The 21,904-nt window shown below is 35.7% G+C and overlaps 2 protein-coding genes and 2 long non-coding RNA genes across 4 annotated transcripts; 3 read left to right on the plus strand and 1 right to left on the minus strand.

Moving 5' to 3' along the window:
- Positions 1-1,547: 1,547 nt before the first annotated feature.
- LOC128209596 (uncharacterized) lies at positions 1,548-3,867 on the minus strand. The gene is made up of 3 exons (XR_008257035.1): positions 3,752-3,867; positions 2,623-2,729; positions 1,548-2,099 (listed from the first exon to the last, which is right to left on the minus strand). It is a non-coding gene; the product is annotated as an uncharacterized LOC128209596 (long non-coding RNA).
- A 2,849-nt stretch (positions 3,868-6,716) lies between these two features.
- Positions 6,717-8,040, plus strand: LOC128207945 (occludin-like). The gene is made up of 3 exons (XM_052911166.1): positions 6,717-6,783; positions 7,214-7,473; positions 7,945-8,040. Exons 2-3 carry the CDS (start codon positions 7,218-7,220, stop codon positions 8,022-8,024), a joined length of 336 nt encoding a protein of 111 aa, XP_052767126.1. The 5' UTR covers positions 6,717-6,783; positions 7,214-7,217; the 3' UTR covers positions 8,025-8,040.
- Positions 8,041-11,191: 3,151 nt separating this feature from the next.
- Positions 11,192-16,350, plus strand: LOC128207143 (transmembrane emp24 domain-containing protein 10-like). The gene is made up of 5 exons (XM_052909916.1): positions 11,192-11,478; positions 13,071-13,191; positions 13,415-13,485; positions 13,806-13,932; positions 14,704-16,350. The coding sequence occupies exons 1-5, from the start codon at positions 11,299-11,301 to the stop codon at positions 14,823-14,825; spliced, it is 621 nt and encodes a 206-aa protein (XP_052765876.1). The 5' UTR covers positions 11,192-11,298; the 3' UTR covers positions 14,826-16,350.
- A 4,066-nt stretch (positions 16,351-20,416) lies between these two features.
- On the plus strand, positions 20,417-21,675 carry LOC128209413 (uncharacterized). Its single transcript, XR_008256994.1, has 2 exons — positions 20,417-20,970; positions 21,313-21,675. It is a non-coding gene; the product is annotated as an uncharacterized LOC128209413 (long non-coding RNA).
- Positions 21,676-21,904: the final 229 nt, after the last annotated feature.

Genomic DNA, 21,904 nt, shown 5'->3' on the forward strand with positions numbered 1-21,904 from the left:
AAGTCTGACCTCTTTTATGTACATGAAGTTATACAATTTATGACCCTTGAAGTTTGAACAATCTTCATTTAGATACTAAGTTTAAAATTCAATGTAATAATTTAAACAGATTTCCAATCTTCCTATCTTACAAGCGAGTGACATTTTTATTTTTTTGGAACCTTTATTGCAATAATGATTTTTTGGAACCTTTATTGCAGTAAGGATAAGCATCTAGATATTTTAAATATCTAATATATATCAACTGTTCATTTTGCAAGCACTGACATGGGGTTATACGGTCAGTATAGAGACTTTTTGTTGTGTCACTCTTACTCCAGTATCAAATTTTCAAAACGTTGATCTTCTATTTCATGTTGTGCGTGACTCGACACAATTCCAGGTGGGCGGATGAAATACATGAATCTAGTTACCGTTAAATCTTATTGTAAACGATACACATGAAACCGGAGTATGGGTTCTAAGGAGTACATGCATACTTCAGGCGCGTAGCTGTCTATACGCGAGTATGCGGCCGACTCCACATGATTCTGACAAAAAAAATCAGCCTAAGTTGCAGTATGCGTATTTGACTACATGATCCTAACACTGTTTATTTTACAATACTAACACAAGCACCTCACAACGCCCAGAATGCACCATGGTTTTCAAAATTTTCCGAGCACAATTATGAATCCTCATGAATAGAGGGCTAGATACGCCCCTGTACTTGCTCATCTAAACCAGTTACCCAAACAATGTGCAATAAGATGGTGTATGTGTGTATGCATATGCAATAGAAGGGACACAACCTGAACTCAACATTAGTGTTTCAGCTAGTTATAGAAGGATGCTGCACCATCAAATTTGGTACCTCAAGATAGCATGGGCACCCTTCTACCTTCCTAAAATTTAAGATAATCACATTTAATGTTTTGAACATACGTTTTATTATGGTTATGAATACATTCAAATTTTACTATACAGTTGAAACCTTATATTTCTTCAAATTCAGTTCCTTCCATTTTTCTGGAATTATCAATTTTTCATCTTTTTACAGCCTGACACAATTGGCCCTTTTCATGCCCCTACCACCCTGTCCATTGTAAAACCTGGTTAAAACTTTGAACATGTGTGAGCAAACTCATTTTGATGCAGCATATATTAAAATATATATATTCAAACTTGAGACTGTATCAGGATATGTTCCAATTACTCATGATGCCATCTGCACGGCAATGCAAGGATTCCTCATGAATGTAGCTCCACTTAGGCACTAGTCCCCGGCATGCACATGATTTTTAAAAATGCATTTATAACTTGTTAGCATTTTTTTATCTATTTTTCAGAGTGGAAAACACACATGCCGCATTAAAAAAAGATTGTGAAGCAGTATGCAGCATCAATGCGCCAATGCCTTCAGAAGGGCTAACCTTAGCAAACGTTTGTTTTGAATCCCAGTACATATACTTTAAGCGGGGAACCAATCAGCAAACGTTCAACACAAACATGTTTACTGAACGCTTGGCAGCTGGTCTTCCTATGCCCCTGTTCCTTTAAGTTAACAATGAGTTTTATCATTTTATTTTTGCATTTTAACAAATCAGAACAAAAAATATCACAAACACATGTACACATTGTAGGAGAACTGACATTACTATCACTGCAAATGGCCTGTACAATATATTTGAAAACATTGAACAAGCTTTGTTTCTTATACTAAATAAAAATAAACTTTCTCCATATTTTTTTATGAGCATAGAAATAGTTTTATGATGTAAACATAACAGTTAACCATTACTTTGTATTTCAGTTACAGTATGATGATGATGTTGACAGTTATTTTCATAATAATTAGGATCATTGTTGAAATAATTTTTGATTCATTATCAACAGTGTTCGAAATTAACACACAAGTTAAATGCCTTCAAGGCATGGTAAAATTCTGAATTTAATTTAGCACATACATACACACATTCAGTTTGAAAGATCATCATTTATGTAGAACCATATTTCCAAAGGTCTGTAGAAGATCTTTGCTCTTAGTTGATCACAGAGTTGATACTTCTATCACATGGTCTTCACTTTCTTTATTTCCTTATACAAAACAGTCTCTTGAACTGAAAAATATGAACAATAACATATATAAAATCTGCAACAAAATAATAATGAAAAAATATTTATCATAATCAATCATTACAATAGATTGAGTATATAGCTATGATGCTTCATAAAACATATAAATATCGTATTCAAATTAAACAATAAACACTGTGAATATGTAAATATCATCTTAAACAGAACAGTTGAGTATTGAGAACAGTATATTTGGAATAACTTTATAGCAGACATGACTTTATTTTTAATTATTATACGTCACTTCTATAGAACATGTAGTTAAAACGCCAGGGCAATGTTTTCGACTATGACCCTGCACTTCAACCCACTGCCACATTGTTACCCTCTGATGTGATGAAATTGACAATATGCTGTGAACGTGCAAATACCACTCAGAATCGGGCAATAGTTCAGATGTCATCCATCCACCTCAGGACAACAATTTTGACTGTTACCCAAATAACCATGAAAAAACTGTATATTATTGAATTTATATATAAACAAGTACTCTAACAGAAATAATACCTAATGGGTCTTTGGCTAGACATTCCATTTTCCCTTCTTGTTTGGGTCGCATTCGAATAATCTTGTGGCCTGTTCCTGCCGTACTCCTTAAAGCAACCATCAACATCCTGAAACATGTTGAACACTATTATTTTAAAGAACAGAGATCTCACATCAAAACAAGAACTTGCATAAAAAAGCAACCATCAAGGATGCAAACCAGTTACATTGGTGTAAACCAAAGTGCTCATTTTATGGCAAAGGATGTTATGAAAATGAGGGACTGTTGATTTGAGGAAGGTAAAAAGAGTTAGGTTACTGGTAGATTGCATTAGTTTGGTAGAATTTACTATTGGTCTCTCAACTGTGGATACAACTACAATGTATGAAGATGTAGAAATGTGACTAACTTTCTTCAATATCTTCCCTTGAACAGATTGTTTTGGTTACATACACAAGTAGCAATTTACACTTTTGTTATTTAAGAGTAGTGGGGAATATTTTCAGGAAATCAACTGATATTACTGGTATTAGGCATTATATTTTATTATTTTTATTTTAGGTTAGACCCAGCATATGCCCTAGCCTGTTTGTATTATTCAACCAAACTGATGCATTCTAGCTAAGCTTACTGTGGTTGGTGCTTAATAAATTATTTCAGAAGTCATGGTTGATAGCAACATAAATTGATAAGCCCTGCCTTATCTGAGCCCTGCCTTATCTGATATAATTGGTCAATAGGTATCAACGAGTTTGTTCAGCTGGCGGTAAGCGTAATAAAATAAAGGCCCTAAATTTCTATTTAATGTGGTCCTATTTACAAGATACAAAAAATCTTTATTTAAAGTCAGTTATGTGTTAACAAGAAACAATAGCTCAATGAGCTATTTTCCGACATTTATAATAATTTCTGCCAGGCATTTAGAAATGCAATATTACCACTGGTTTTCAAGTATTTATGATTCTAACTCACAGAACACGTACCATACATTGTCAATGAGGGAAATATCTTATAAGGGACTTGATTGAAACAACTATAATGAGCAATTTGCTTTTGATTGTCGCGAAAATATATGACAAACTGGTTTACTGCAATTCAAATTCATAAGGAGCATATGAACTTTATACAAATAGAAAGCTTTTGACTTACTTTATCTTCTCTTTGGCCATTTCGTATTTATGCAGTAACTTCTCCACAACAAGATAAAACTTCACTTTTTCTCGCAATGTCAATGCATGGTCGTTTTTATTTACCGTCAATATCAGCTAAACCGGTTTGAATCCAAACCCTTGGCACGATCATGTTGCGAAAACGTATTATTACATAAATGTGTGTTTTATTTTTAAAGTTAATTGAAAGTATCCAATACCAATATCGTTCGTTTTAAGGAATAAAAACAGGGGCTGATTTTTAACGGCAAACTTACATGACCAATTCGTATAAATAACCTAACCGGAACGCCTCCCGTCCTCATCCCAAAGTATTTGACCGACCCTGCTTAGAACTATGCTTGCGATTCAGAAAGTCTGTCATCATATACCGGTATATACCGTATACAGCGTTTTCCACCGATGGATGGAGCGGTTGGGTGATTTTGACAAGCCAAGTGTGACCGCCACCCGGGAAATTATGCTGAGTATTTGCAATTCATCATAAGCAGGATCGCACATGTACTTCGGGCACTTTCAGATTAATACGCATGCCAACTTAATATAGCCGTCCACATGAAATGTTTCCGTGAATTGTAACACCTCAGTTTGTTGAATGCGATGGGATCTGCCCCCTCACGTTGGAAAGTTTTTGAAAAATACAGTAATGATCAGAACCGGTTTCAAGCATTCTTAGCTAACACTAACATTCAGCGAAATTACAAGATACTGAAGCCAGTAAATAATTCGATACTTAGTTCGTAAGTTATTGATACTTATTCTTGATAAAAAATGATGCCATTTTTATTTTAAGAAAAGGTTACACATAATGACACCATTTTAAGCTATGAAAGCATCATATTTACAATGCAGGCTTCTATTAACAGAAACATATCAATACTTATTAAAAACATTTGCACAATAATATTACATTTCATAATACCCCCATTACACTAGACGAAGGCCATAAAGACCGTTCTACGTCCTGGCAATTCCGACGAACGCAGCGAAAATGCGGTCAAATTCTTGAAAAATGCTTAACTCAAGTTCATACAACGTCCTTACTGCGTCACTGCCAGACATTCACTGCATCTCACACGTTTCAAATACAATCTTACTGCGCACACTTGACGCGCGCACCACGTCCAATGGGTTCTAAATACGATCACACTACGTCCAATGCGTTCTTTGTACGTTCTTACAGTAAAAACGTACAAAGAACGCATTGGACGTAGTGTGATCGTATGACTTGAGTTTATTTGTAAATGTGATCGAGATGGAATTACCGTGTTATTGTTATAACTGGCCTTTTTTCATTCATATCTAGTGTTGGTATAAAATGAAGCTATAGGGGAGATGAATCTCGTATTTATACAGGATCACCGTCCAGAACCTGACAGGTCGTGGTAACCTGATACAAGCGCGTCTAAGACGTGTTAAGCACCGAAAGAACGTATTAACAAGCAAACGAGGCCTTAGAACTACAACATGGCCCGAACGTACCATAGTCGTAGTTAACGCGGGGAAAGGTTGTGGTGAGAACTTCATTGACGTAGCAAGAACGCAATGACAACTCAGAGACAGCGCGATGAGAATGCAGTTCCAACTAGGTTCCATGCCGTCGTTAATACATACGTTCTTATTAAGTTCTTACTACGTCCTGGTTCGACCACGTATTCACCACGTTTTTTTTAACAAGTTCAATGTCCGCTCACGTCCCTCACGTCCATAAAGACCATACCACGTCCTTATCGGTGTCTTCTGTGTTCCTTCTACGTTGACCAAAATGTGTTTTAGATGTGTTACAGTAGTATGTCGAATAGATTCAAATGTGATTTAATTTTGTCATTTTCGTTTTCAAAAAACATCTTACATTTACGCCATTTCTCTTATGATGGATTATCGTGTTTAGACCAGCATTTTCGAGTTTTGAAAACAAGAATCTCATGCAGACACCGGCGATACAGAAGAGATTAACGTATGTCGAAACGTAACAATATATACATATATGTATATGTAAATTGCATCCTATAATTGATAAAATATCACAGGTGCTGAATATGTTATTAGTATGGGCATGATATGTTACACATTAACGACATAAAACTAAATGTGAATATTATAGTGAACTACACTAAGATGTGAAGAAAAAAATAACTAGCCGATGATGTTACAATGTTACATTTAATATCCATACTTACGGCACATCATTTCAAGATTTTATTACAATAACATTAGGAACGTCAAATGTAATTTATCGGTGATACGGAATATCATATGTCTCGCAGCATCTCAAGCACATCTATTGAAATAGAATAACTAATTTTCAGTCCTAAGAGCAAACAAATATACACTAGTCTGGAGGAATCATTGTCATTATTTCATGACCGCAATGTTCCAAGATTGAATCCAAAATATCCGTCATTTTACAATGTTACAAGTTATATCCATACAACATGCACATAATAAGACTTATTATCGGAGATCGGAATATCATTTTTAACGCAGCATCTCAGGCACATGAATCGTAATAGAATAATTGACAAAACAACAGTCATGATTTTTAGTGATGAGAGCAAATTCGTCTTGACGACTCATTGCCATCATCGACTTGAATATTTCAAAATATCCTCATTTTACTACACGTACTTTTATGATACACTAAGTTCTCATTGATCTTAAATGTTTAGTATTGGTTTTAAAATAAAGTTGTATCGATCCAATCATCGTTACAAAGTGAGTAATAACTATAGAAGGCTTTATTTTTGTACATTGTACTAAGATATACGCAATTTATGAACCCTCGGGTGCAAAATGAAAACCAAACTTTGACGAAACTTTGTAAGGCGCGGCCCCCACTTCCTACTTGCGTCACGAGGATCGGTCGGAAGTGGGAACCAAAAAGGACTGTCCCCTGGTATATAAAGCGAGATGAAACCCACTATAGACAGCAAAAGCAACAGCTTAACAACAACAACAACATCATTAACAACAACAACAATTGTTACACCACGGTGTCACTAGGGAAATATCGTAAATATATTTTTCTTGTTTATTATCGTTATTTTTGTTTTGTTTTAAATGCTTTCCTTAAAATATAGTCTGCATTCTAATAAAAGTATGTATATAAGTTTGAACTTGTATTTATATAAAACGAATTTTAAAATATAAATTTCTTCTAGTTTTGTAGACAATAACGTTTACAAATTTAAATTATTTTTTTATGTTGTTGTGTGCGCTTAACCGAATACATTAATAACAAGTATTCTGCTCTTCATAATATCATTTTTGCACATTAGGAAAATTTCAGCTTTGTATAAATAATAAGCTTTCCCAAATGCAACGGAAGACGCGTCGGAACGCATACAATAGTATGTGGCTCCAGTAGTTCCGCATCGTGCAGGTTAAAGGAATAGAAGTCCTATTAATGAAAACAATGGTTTCAACTACGTTTCTTTTGCAGAAAAATGAACAAGCTCATCTCTCTCGCTCTTGTGGCCCAGTGCGCATGCGTTGGTCTTGTTCTGTGTTATGGAAGTTACGGAAGTGGAACGCACACAGTCACCAGTAACACCGGAAGTCAGTACATGTACACCGGATATCCCGTAATGGTTGGATACGGAGGCGGTCATGGAGCCGGATATGGATACTCAGGATTTGGATTGGGTGGCGGTGTGGCACGCTCAAACGGCATTGAAGGAATTTTTGGCAGCATCATTTACCGTACGTTACTTATTGATTTATTTAATATTTCATAATATTTACACACACCAACAGCTGTTCAAAGATAGCATATATATGTTAGTGTCCAAACATCTGATTGATGTAATGTGACTTTTAAATGATTTCATTGGTGAATATTATTTTTGAATAAATATTGACCAATCAAAAAATAGTTTGGCAAACTTAAGCCAAACCCAAGACTTATCCATCTGTATACAATTGGCTTCTGGACAACTTTAAAAACGTGTAACAAGTGCGTGTAAGCTTACTTTTAAACATCGTTGCTCTCCGGTTTTGAAATTTAGGTTTCATATAGGTAAAACAACATCGCATTTAACAGGCAAATGCATTTGCAACTCCTTGTCAAAGTTCGTATAGTAGTTACAAGTTTTATAACTTGTTTATCATGGTGGGTTTTTGTTTTACAGGCGCAATCATTTTCAAATTAATCATTATTTATTTCCGTTGCAGTGTTCATTTTCGTGTTCCTGATAAAGTTCCTGTTCCCCACCGATGGGAAAAGCGGCGGACTGCTGAACATTGGAAACTAAACGAACATACTTTCGGTTACCCCACCCGCTACTGGAAACACATTCCGACTGTGCCAAACGACAACCAGCATGCATTCTGTGTTTCTGTATTTGCATAATAATGTTATTTATTGCATTTGTGATTGAACATTGAATAAAACATATCATGAACAACTTTCATTCGTATTTGACTGTTTTCAGTAAGAGAAAGTTCGTACCGTGTGAAAGTAGTCGATTGACATATTTAACTGACAAAACATGTACTTAGAACAAGAGGAAAAACAAAACGCAATTATTTCAAAGTGTTGTACTATTTGTTTGGAAAAAAAACACACTAAAGAAACAAATTCAATACTCGAAAGTTTTAACATAAACCCCGTCCAATGACAGGGTCAACGCCAATTACATAGAACGGAAAAACAGTCACAAACCAGAAACATTAAACAGCAACACAAAACGCCACAAACACAAACGACACCCTTATATATAAAACTAGCAACTTTAGTAGCCATGTTAAGAATATCTCAGACATTTCATCTTTTATTTATTTGATGTTAAGAGGGATATTACCTAATGTGAAAAAGAAGAAGATGATGAAAGGTGTGATTTGTTAGTCGGAAAAGGATAGCCGTGTCATCTTTAGGTTCATGTGGACCAAATTTGAAAAGGAAAATGATTAGATCCTAAGACTTGAGTCACAGTTTGTTTATGATTTTCGGTATCAATCTACATGTATTTAAGTTCCAATAACGATGCACCGACGTTTACTAATGGAAGCGCATAGACTTCGTATCGCGTTTTGAACGCGATATGCTCCCCCATGACGCGGCTGTCCGTAGTGCACTTGAACTTGAGGCCGCTTGTGGCGCTATCTTCCGCCAATTTCCGCCATTAATTGAGCTCATTTCGTGATCTGTTTATTCTTGGGGCGTCGTTTCTGTGCGGCAAAGATGATTTTCAGCTTCTTTTGGTGGGCTTTGGTGTTCTGACATAGCAGCTAAACCACTCGACACTGGCACCCATAAACCCTTTCAGTGGCTGCGGGAAATGAAAACAGGTTATGACCTCTTTTTGGTCCGTATTTGTTTCTTCGGTACCCAGATTTAACATAATATGAAGTGACACTCAGAACTATTGCCCACTCCCCCAATCCTATAACCAATTTAATCCCATAGACATTGCCAAAATTGCATTCGAAACTATATAAATAGTGTAAGCGACGCATTGGGGCAGCAGCTTCATTTTTATTTAATCATAAAACACTTTCCTAATAAAAGAAAAAAATAGGAATATGTTGCTTTCTATTGTTACAGTATTTCATGTTAATTTATTAAACAATGGGCCGCCTGTTCAGAACGTTGTTAAAGTTAAAAACGTGATTAACGGGATCTTTGTTAACTTTTAAACGTGATCTATTTGATGATATGATCCTCTATCTAAAAAGAACAATTACAGCTGATACAGTCGTCTCAAATCTTGTTTGAAATACAGCAGATCACATGTGTAACCATTAAGCTTCCTGAGCTATTTCAACGTTAAAAATGATGATGTTTAGAACGATATTTAGTTAAAGTGACACTCTTATTCAAATCAAGCTACATTGCACAGTGGTTACAACACTGAACTGCAATTCTGGTGACACGGGTTCGAACCCGGTCTCCGACACATTTTTTTCTTTTCATTTTGTTACTTTTTTTTACAATTATGATATCAAAGCGTAACACATTCTATTAAATAATTTTCCTGAGATTCGTTACAGAAAAAAAAACTTTTTGGTGCCAATCTGGTGTACTGTCCCTTTAATGCTCATTTCTTTTAAAATTAACTCGGTATCCTTCATAAGAACAATTGTTTGTGAGATTTTTGTCATCATTTTTGGAATATCAAACAATATTATTTATTGTGATGAATCTTATCTGTAAGTAAGAGTGCAAAACGTTCAGTGATTTACAATTACAGATCAGTATAATTGGTGCTTGCTTGGTTTTGTTTGTTTGTGTGCTTTTTTGTTTTCATATTGGCAATTAAATCAAGTATGGCTTAAAGTCAGAATAAACTTCAGTAAAAAAACTCACCCCCGTAACTAAACTATCGATAAATTGGTTTGCCTATTAGTTAACCCACGACTTATGCCCGGGTTACATCCTTGCTACGTACGAGTAGGTTTTCAGTCGAAATTAAGCATGTAGTGAGGAGTCCGTACCGTGACACTGTTGACTCTTGCGAGAATCATGTGGATTTTCTAGAGGACTCGGGGACTCGGTAAAAGTGTTAAAAATGTCTCACCGAGCTCGGGAATTCTCGCCTAGCTCGTTGACTTTTACGAAGTCGGGGCAGCTCGCAAGCGTCCCAATAGAGCTTGTGCGGGCATCGCACGATGTCCTCGCGGATCTGGAACACCGCGTAAGGCCCGTAAGAGTTTGCCAATGCTCGCACGGTTTGTTTTGCAGGGAGTTGCACACAGTCAACGTACACTACGTACACCAGACGGGGGACGTGCGATGTCCGCACGTGGCACGCAGGGCAATTCGTTCACCGTAAGATACAGTTACATTGACAATCCAATGTGGTATAAAGTCAAGAATTCATTCTCATATTTCACGAATTGTCTGCGATGTCCGTACAGATGATCATGCAATTGCACCCTACAAAACCCTCCAGGCATGTGACTAGAAGCTACGACTGTACGGAGACCGTACGGATTGTCAAAGTCGGATATGTGACCGAGGCATTTGATTATTCCGACAGCATTCATGGCAACTTATTTATCATATAACGTGATTCTGCTTCGGTCAGGCCGTTTTGTCGGGACATTTTCACGTATCGAACTCGGCTGTGGAATAAAATGCAAACGTTTGGAGAATTGGTCTCGGTTGTGGAACCGACCATAAATTTGTGTCGAACAAAATTGCATAGACGAAACAGTCACCATAATTATGGTTTGCTCCTCGGGCTGAACATATATCAAATGACAGGAGTCGCGATCTGCTGATCTGTGTTAATGAAATGCTTTGCATTAATTTTGCTGAAAATATTGTTTGCAGTGCACTATTCAGAAACGTTTGTAAACCTCATGTGTAAATGTAAAATATAAGACTCTTTAGGCTCAAGTATTTTATCCGACTTTTCTAATCGATTCATTTATTTGATTCAATCGGAAAGAATGGAGCAGAGTCCGGAAGTAAACGTGTTTGTACGAGCAAATACGGAAAATACCGAATGCCACGTACCAAACGTGCATGAAAATAATTCCAAATATTTCTGTTTGTGTTGTTAATTTGCATTATATTTTACAATGGACATAACCTATATAGTGTGCCTTATCATAGGCATTTGTTTAGTTAATGTAGACGCTTTAATGTTTCATGTATCTCCAAACCAAAAGAAGTGTTTGAAAGAAGAAATTCACAAGGATGTTTTGGTTACCGGCGAATATGTCTTAGACGATGCCCCTGGCCACAAAACTAACTTGGCTGTAAGATATTACAATCACTTACACAATGAATATCATTTGTTGACTACCCAATGTAAATTATATCTAAACATATGTTCACCTTTGTTTTTAAATGTCAATTTTGCATTTTCTGTACCCCACCCATTATTGCAACAGTTCTGTAAGTGTAATCTAATTGTTGTTTATTTAAGCGACATTTAGCAATGTTTGGAAATAATAAACATGGTCACTTTCGTCATGTTAATGTTCTACAGTTCATAGAATCAGATTCTTGGGCAAATGTGCTTTCAATGAGGAACACAAAGGATAAAGGTTTGCCATATTGCACCAGAGAAATCAACCTGCACTGCCCTAAACATAGTTTCATCAGTAGGTCTGCCACCACACCATTCTTGAGTATGAATTAAAACTAAGATGGAATTGGTTGGCTGATAACTGAATTAAGAGGGATACTTTGATCTTTTTTTTCCCGTATAGCCTTCCTGTTCAATTTTGCTGATTATGACCTAGTCTAAAATAATTGATGTGTTATACAGGATTCTTCCAATCCCTAATGTCTTAACGGGTTTGTGCAAAAAACGTGTGTGTGTGTGTGGGGGGGAATATTGAAATTGTATTTAGTGAGATATTTTATGTTTAGAATGGATAATAAAGGTTTATATACATATTTTACCCTATAAGTGCAAAGCTATTTTGCACAAAACAAGCAGTAAATGATTTACCTTTCCAATTAAACGAAACTTGACTGACACAGACAACAATTATGTAAAGCGGAACAACTCGACCCAATCTTAATGACTTGGCCACCTCCGACAAGCCTCGTGATAGACCTCGTAAATACAGTTGTAACAACTCGGCCATGGCCGAAGTGTTCCGATTGTTGTAAAACTGTGAACTGCAGCCTTGCAGGTGCCCTTCATGTATATATCGTTATGTTTTGACAGAATGAAATGAAGAAAAACCCATCAAACTCATAACCATTCGTTGGATATTTTATTTTTTTTGTGTACGGAACTAATATAAAATAACATTATCTGGTAATATTTCTTGTTTTTATGATATATTATAGATGCAATTTGCTTTAACCTGGAATCCCTAGCGGAATTACTACCCACTTTGGTACAAAACAATTTGTACGTGAAGGATTTGCCATATAAAAAATCATAAAAAAATCTGTCGACGTACAATTATTTGGACTCATATGACCGTGCAGGACCGGTTCAACGGGGTTAATTTTATTTTTTTAAAAAGGGCTAATTTCTCTAAGTATTTAGTATAAAACATGTAAATCTGATCAACAATTTTCTGTGAAAATTAATTTAAACAACACATGACAGGACAATTTGGGATTACTTAGATGGATGAGGGACAGCATATTAACCCCTTCACCTCCTTCCCCCCTTCAGTTTATTATTTCAAAATCTGTCAAAATTTCATTACGCAACTGTGTATTTGCATACAGTCAGCTATGTGCTTGCATGTGCTTGCATGATTAAATCCCGATTCTATGTCCAACATAAAGTACCGGTAGATAACAGGAATTATTAAGATAAGAGAAAAAATGCTAATTTTGTAACTTTGCTGAGCAGTACTCATGTGTGTTTTGATTTCAGGTGACAGACACTAAGGGTCACATACTGTACAGTAAAGAGGATGCATCCAAGGGAAAGTTTGCATTTACAACAGAAGAATATGACATGTTTGAAGTGTGCTTTGAAACCAAAATGGCAGCAGGTAATGCTTGGTTTTGGGAGAGTTTTAAAATGTAAACAACTATTATTGCAAGTACAAATCAAAGTTATTTTTCTGTATAAATAAGTTATTTTTAGGTAAAACAAATCATTAACATTAACATGTACATTGTACTGTGCTTTAAGTGGGGAAATATTTTGCTAAAAATACATTTGTAATATCATGCTGATTATTGAGTCTCGGTTCATGATTTTATCATTTTCAGGAGGCCAAGGTCAGGACAGAGCCGTATCTCTGGACATGAAGCACGGAGTAGAGGCAAAGAGCTATGATGATGTAAGTACTGTTTGCATTCAGATAGATGGGATTCTGCAAAGAACATCAGTCTATTGGTGACTATCTTATCATGGTCGTTGTCGGGCATGAGTATCAACCTTATTAAGTCTCTTTTTCCTGAACTTTCTAGAAGAGCTAGGTGAATTAATGAATATGTTGTAAAATCTATTTAAGGAATAATTTCTTTTTCGATCTGTTGGAAACCTGTGCATCAGTTTGATAACAGGTCTATAAATAAGAATTAAAATATTGAGCATGTGTCAAAAATATTTTATGATGAATGAATAATAAAGTTTCAATTAATATACGATATGTTACAGCTCGCTAAGGCAGAGAAGTTGAAACCTCTTGAAGTTGAGCTGCGAAGATTGGAAGATCTCTCGAAATCAATTGTGGATGATTTCGCCTACATGAGGGCAAGGGAGGAAGAGATGAGAGATACAAATGGTAGGAAGAGGGAGGTTTTTTTTATCTTCTTCAAGTGGTGTTACAGAAACATTACAAATGCCCCAGATCTTTCCTTGTCAGAGTCAATGTTAGCCAGTCTAAGCTTATCATATCCACTATATGCTATGAAGCAATTGCAAAAATAAGAGATGACTGCCAATCCCAATTATATTGTGTTTCAAATTGGGGAAGTTCTAATTAAAATCTGTCCAGTATTCTAACTTTACCTTCGTTCATAGTCTGCAGAATAACAAAATTAATACAATTAACAACAACTATCCTCGGTTTGTCATCTAGTCAATATTTAATAGTCAATTCATCAACAAATTCATATTGTGCAACGTTGACCTCCAAATATGACATTCAACTATGTAATGAGATGACAAAAGCCAAACTACACTTTCAAATGAAGCTTAACAATTATGTTTAGATTGATTTCCCATTAATAATAACAACATGTTGCTGTGAAGTCCCCAACATATAACCTTGACCTTCAAGTGTGACCTTGACTTGAGATTTGAGCTGCTGTGCAAACGTTATAGTGACACACCTTACCATGGTGCTCTACAAATCTATAAAGGTTAATTGAAATTCCATCAATGCTAACAAAAATATGATTGAGACATAAAGTTTTGCATTGAAATCCATGTTGTATAATGTTGACTTCTGAAGTGTGATCTTTTCCTTTGAATTTTTATTTTTTATTTTTCCGTATAATTTTAAAAATGTTTAAATCCTTGGACTCTCATAAATTCCTTTACCTTGTTTCAGAGTCGACCCACTCCAGAGTGATGTACTTTAGCCTGTTTTCAATGCTGTGTCTTCTCGGCTTGGCCACCTGGCAGGTGCTATATCTTCGACGATACTTCAAGGCCAAGAAACTCATTGAATAAAGCCCACCAAGAGCTCATTCAGGGACATCGAGGCCTTTCTTATCAACGAGCATATTGCAAATTATTTTACAAAAGAAAACAAATTCAACATTCAGTTTTGTAATGCAAAATGTGTTTAATATAAGGAATTCATGCACTCAAATCACTTAGTAATTTTTCTCATATTATTTGAAGTATTTCATCTCTTGTGAACAAGAAAACGTAATTGTACTTGTATGAAAGGTAAGTTGTTGTTTTCTCGTTGATAAGTTACCCGGTCCATCTCACATACATGCAGCTTACATCCATATCATCGTTACATTTAGGAAAAGTTTTTTGAAATTATGAAATTAGCTTACATAGTTTGTGCAAGATTGATAAATTTGATATTGTACAGTGCAGAAATAATGTATTTAAATATTGAAAACACCTCATGGTCTGATTATTTGTGTGAAGCAGAGTATGTGTATACATGTATTTTATTCAATTGATGGCGTTTAAAGACACCAGAACCTAATAAGGTTTATAGAAAATTTGGTGGCAAGTTATTTCAATGTTTACAAAAAATTGCAATCATGAATGTATACAAAAGATTTTAGTAAATTTTTGTGCTCAAATTTTGGTTATGGTTATGGAATAGGAACAAGGCAAAAGTGTATCTATACCATATTGATTACTTGCTTATTTTAGGTTTTTAGTTAGAATTACAATGGCCACAGGTCTTACATTTAAGGTTAAATTCGTTTTGATTTTTTTGGTGAAAAATGCTTCACAAGTACCATGACATGTCAACCAATGGAGGAAAAAACTCCCTATATCTTTGTGTGCCTTTCAATGGAAGTCGATCATGTTTGTTTGGATGAAGAAAGTGTATATTTATACCTGTTCTATTTCTTGTTTCAAATTGCAATACTATTTAGTTTTTAAACGATCTTGCAAATTATCAACCTTATTTTTAAATATTGTATATTTTCCCTTTCATTGCACTGTTTAGTAAGTAAACCTATTGCTTATAAATAAATTTGGCTTCAGGAGCACATAAAGTAAGATTTTATCATAATATATATTTTGTAATAATTTTCATAATGCCATTTAATTTACTGTTGTATTACATTGAGACTAATTCAGCAGAAGTGTTCATCTTGTGTTCTTGCAGTGAAGAAGAGTAAAGCAAATCTATTCTAAATTTTGATAGGCCACACATTTTACATTAATTATAGTCATGATAATGCTTTCATCTTACAGTGCATGTTTAGGCACAGTGTATCTACAAGGATTTGTGAGATGTACATAATATATTTTTTCTTTTAATCATTGTCCTGTTTGTACATAATGTATATTTATACATGTATGTATGCATTTGATTGACTCAGCTGTTTGGTTTGTATTTAAAGTCATTTTGATGTGTGTTTGATATTGTCACTGAGGGAAAGTGGCGTGTTTACGTATGTAGGGAAACTTGAGTGAAATGGATAATTTGTTTTCAGCATTCCCTTTGTATAAACCCATAACAACGTGAAAATGGAAGAATTAAAAGTAAAGAATGTTTTGAATTGTTATTTTTTTCATCATTTAGAACATTATATATATTGGACATCAAGATTTCTTGAATTCTTGTTTTTGTATATGTATCTATAAAATCTAGGTCACACTCGATTATTGGTATAGTCAAAATCTAGGTCACTAGGTCAACTGTTTGTAAATTTCAACAAATAAGACAACCCACACTTTACTTTATCTTCACGAAACTTCTTCAAAATGTCTGTTGCAATGAACACTGTCAATTTTCACAAGTGTTTTGCCTTTCATGAGTTAAGTACACTATACAAATATGTTCACTAATGTCCTACGATGATTTTGGAATGTACGCTAGATAATCTTTTTTTTTATAAAATCTATGTCCGTAACCCTAGCCTAACCCTAGGTGTATTTTGCTTTTAAAATAAATTGCCTGCCTGCCAACTGTTAGCTGGCTGTACATTGCCAGCTGGCTGCCAACTGTTAGCTGTTTACAGGCTGCCAGCTGGCTGCCAATTGTTAGCTGGCTGTCAATTGCCAGCTGGCAGCCGTACCCAAGGCGGCTGCCAAAGGGCGAGCTAGGCTCTTCATGGCTAAAAACGTTCGAGAACAACTACCGTCAAACTTGAGCTTGACACATCTTTTACACTTATTCCGCAACGATAGAAAACAAATATATAAGTATATTGAAAAAAACTTCAGGTTGTCCCAAGGTCTAGTCTCCAAATGGTAAGGCCCTCATTCTGAAACCTATCATTGCCGAACGGAATTAAATCACATGCCTATTATGAAATGTATGAGTCATTTCACATTTTCGAGTAAAAAACTAAGCCACACAACGTAACTATTTTGTCACATTTTCGATCCTATCTGAACCCGGTTTTAATGCGGGTTTTTGGATATATTTCAAATTATATTATTATTAAAGGCTTGGTTCTGCGGCATCTTGGTAACGCCACTCGATGTCGCATTATTGACAAATCTTGCACCTTTTCTTTGGACGTTTCTGGTCTGCTTCCGCTTCTATATAATGTCCTTCGAGAAAAATTCAAAGCCACGGTAGGCCGGACGGATCTGTTTACAAGGGTGCTGTTTACTGACTGTGGAATCTCCAAGATTGTGGTGTCTCTGTTGACCCCAGCATTCGTCTGCAAGGTTTTCATTAAGGAACGTTTGAGAAGGCTCTATAAACCATATGAAGAGGGTCAGACATGCGAGCAACGAAGGTGCGAACTATGGCGTACGATTAGGGTCTTTATTGCCGATGCAGCATCATGCTAATGTAAAATAAGCCGATGCTGCATCGGCAAAGCCCATGCAGCATCGGCAAAGCCCATGCAGCATCGGCAGGCTGAAGCAGCATCGACAGAGCATCATGCTGCATCGGCAAAATAATACTTGAGCATCATGCTCAAGAACAATAAAGACCCTTTCGTACAGGCTTATGTAAAATAAGTCGATGCAGCATCGGCAAAGCCTATGCACCATCGGCAGGCTGAAGCAGCATCGGCAGAGCATCATGCTGCATCGGCAAAATAATAATTGAGCATCATGCTCAAAAATAGAAGAATAAAGACCCTTTCGTACGCGCAATGCGCATAACTTTATGTTTAAAACTTTCAGGAACGCTATTTTTAGCATCGGCGCAACCAGGATGCCCGAGTAGAGATTTTCAATGTCTGATTTGGAACGCACTGGCAAATTTTGTGCAAGACGCAATACATCGCTGTTATCACGAAAACTCTTATATTTTTCGAGGCCATACTAACAGAATCTATTTTAAAATTCGATTCAAAGTAAATCCTAAATTATGATAAATTATTTACTTTGTTGAACTTATTCGGAATCAATCCTTTACATTGTTAACGCTTTCTTTTTTGTATTCTTATAAATCATTTTGTTTAGAATATTAGGCATAAACAAATAGTTATGTTTCCTGTAATTGCTCAAAAAAGAGGGGTTTTTTTTTACTTTGGGCTATAAAAGATACGGTCGGAGGGTAAAGAAAACGATCGGTCATGTTACATGAAAGATACAATTATGTGCTACAAGATTTCGACTATTTTTTTATCTGGTTTTACATATGTATCATTATTTTATATGCATATGTTTTATTTCTTCACACGTTTATGAAATCTATATATTTTAATGGGTTTTTCCCGTTTTACCATATACATATTTATTATATTTGCATCAACTGCATGTCACACCACATGTATGATTTAACTATTCTTTGTTATATCCAGTTCTTGCTACGGTGTTGCAACGTTGTAAAACGCTGTAATTAGACTACACTAATGCACAACAGAAAAATGTATGTGATCAAATGTCTATAAAACGTAAGTATAAAATGATAATTATATTATTAAACAATTAAACATGTCATAAACGATGGACAAAGCGATGGATAACTTGCCGATCAGATATCAATACCCCGCCGAGAAGGGCCATAAACAGGCAATATCGCACAGTCCAATACACAGGTATTTGAACCTTTCAAAGGCGCTGAATTTTACATAAATGCTAAAAATTACCGAGATTGACGTATCCTATAATTTAACGGAAAAGTGCATTTGAAAGTACGTATTTCAGTTTCGCAGGAACTAAAATAATCAGATAATTAGAAATATGTTAAATTTAGACCTCTGTCTGTCCCTTCTTATTTCAATGTTATGAAGGTTATCAAATAAAACCAAAATGTAAATATGACATACACTTTTAAAAAACACTGGTCATAGATAAAATGCGTGTAGCCCAATCACGCTTAATAATGATAAATTTCTATTTATGAAAGATTAAAATGGTTTTGGTCTGGATAATTGATTAACGAAAAGAAAAACTATAATGTGTCTTCTGTACATGTATATAATTATATTTTTGGGTCAAGTTGCAACTTGCTTGACCAGTTATATGGGATCTGCCCTTAACATACGAATTTAGACATAAACACGCGTCAAATGTATTTATTGTACCAAAAACAGATTTATATCCTCTTTAAATTTGTATTTATGAGTTTCTAATGGTCTGCATGCGCTGATTGCAATAAATTTGGATTAACCCTAAAGTGCCGATGCTAAAAATAGCACATAAAAAGTTATGCGCATTGCGCGTACGAAAGGGTCTTTATTGTTCTTGAGCATGATGCTCAATTATTATTTTGCCGATGCAGCATGATGCTCTGCCGATGCTGCTTCAGCCTGTCGATGCTGCATGGGCTTTGCCGATGCTGCAGGGGCTTTGCCGATGCAGCATCGGCTTATTTTACATTAGCGCGTACGAAAGGGTCTTTATTGTTCTTGAGCATGATGCTCAAGTATTATTTTGCAGATGCAGCATGATGCTCTGCCGATGCTGCTTCAGCCTGCCGATGCTGCATGGGCTTCGCCGATGCTGCATCGGCTTATTTTACATTAGCATGATGCTGCATCGGCAATAAAGACCCCCCCCTCCAATATCGGAGAATAAAAGTAATACAATAGGCTACGGTAGATCTACGCTCAAAATGCATAATTATGTATTATTTGTAAGCTACCCACCCCCACCCCCCTGCCAATAATTTCTGAAAACATTTCAATTTCGTTTCTGAGGGAGGGACGGATATCAAAAAGTTGTGCTACATCCAGCAAACGTCAATTCCTGGATGCGTCCCTGGTACCGGCATCCGAGATGACAGTTACACTGCCTAGGGAGGCCATGGAAAGTAAAACGAGCTAGCTGTACACATAAATATGACATGTTGCCGCAATTAATATAATCCTTTCTAAATATTCAATGACAAATATCCGATTCAATTATGGATATCTTTCGACAGGCGGCAATATTTAAACCGGAAAGCTAATCAAGCATGCCATTCAACATGGCGACAAAGGTTGGTGTTGATGTCAGTTTATTTCACGAACACTCGACAATAGAAAAACGCAGTGCCACAATCTTCGCTGGAGTTTCATTCTTGCTAGGAGCAGTTGTCGGATGGGCGCTGAGGGGAGCTAGAATAGCGTACCTTAAAAAGAAACATGAGTTTTTAAAGAGACAAACTAAGAAAACTGAAGCAGCACTAATGAAATGACCTCATTTTTAACCCAGGTAAGCTGGACTTGATTTTATGCCCTACATATTTTCGACTCAACCGATTTTTTAAAGCGTATCGTAATCAATAACATTTTACAGGTATTTTTACTTTCTTTCTTATATAAATGCTGAGTTTTATTTTATAGTTAGAGTGAACAATACTTAAAAGGTATTTTGTCAAGTTCGTGTGATTACCCAATCATGTTAAGTTACCGAATTGCCGCTTAAATTGTTTTTACGTATTTACATTACTCTGGTATGTTGTTGGTTCAATTGTAGTAGTATTCTCAACAGTATACATGCACTTACTTTCGTGTGTAAACACGCTCTAGATACTTTTTTGGTCGCTGAACTGGTATTTTTTTTTTTAATGTGTCCGTTTCTTTTCGGGCTAGTATACATACTAACAAGATGTCGGATATTCTTGACATTGAGATAGGAAAGGACGGTTTGGAAGTTGAAGCCAGTGGGACTGCTATTCTAGTTATTTCTGGTCTCGCATTTATTGCGGGGCTTGCTATTGGTGGCTATGTCGGCTTTAAGTTTGGAACAAAATGCGGAAAAAAGGATTAACTTAAAGGTATATAAAGTCACCAGAAGAATCGATGTTAAACCGGATGTATAGTTAGTGACATAAATAGCGATGCGCATACAAAAATACCTCACCATCATTTTCTGGTTATTTTTCTCAATATTCTTTAAAAATAGCTCAGTGGGACATTTTCCACAATTACCTACGATGTATGATTTATACAGTGTTACCTGAATGACAATATTTATTAGACTCTTGGTTATAATACATGATCATTTAAGTTCATGATTGTACATTATAGGGTCGCTAAATAAAGATCAATGTTAAGTGTGTTAATACCATAATGCTATACTTCATAGACAGTAAATATAAATACGTTTTTATTTCTAGTTGTCTCCATTCCAAATAGATCTACACCAACCCCTCATTCGGCAGGCGATTCAAGGAGATATGATAATGTACAGAGGCGAACACAGCACCAAATGCCGGATAGGGAAAGGCAGAAGACCACAGCCAAAATCGACGGTACTAGAAAAAACCCAGAAAGGAAGAATGTAGACTGACTTAAACTTAATTTCATAAACAACTTACTATTGAGATTGGCCTGTGCGAACTGTGATATCATTGTGTGTAGATGTTTTATGTAACGAGTAGCCAAAAGCAACACTATCACCCTTTGTGAGTGGGTTCATTATAAATGTAATACTCTATCATCTTGTTAATGTCTAGCTTTAATAAACTATAAATTATAAACACTGCGTTGTTTGTATTTTTTGTTACTGAGGAGTGATTTTGATTCGTCCACGAGTGATAATATAAATTATGAAATGAATTCTTTAAGAGAGATCCGTTTGAAACACAAACTACCTGAAATTATGAAAACAGCATGTGATTGAGACTGTTCATGGTATTTAATGGTACAACACTGGCCACACCCCATACAAGGCGATTTACAGCGTATTTTTTCATGAATTAACAAGAC

The sequence above is a fragment of the Mya arenaria genome, chromosome 11 (assembly GCF_026914265.1).
Source record: "Mya arenaria isolate MELC-2E11 chromosome 11, ASM2691426v1".
NCBI classification, from domain to species: Eukaryota; Metazoa; Mollusca; class Bivalvia; order Myida; family Myidae; genus Mya; species Mya arenaria.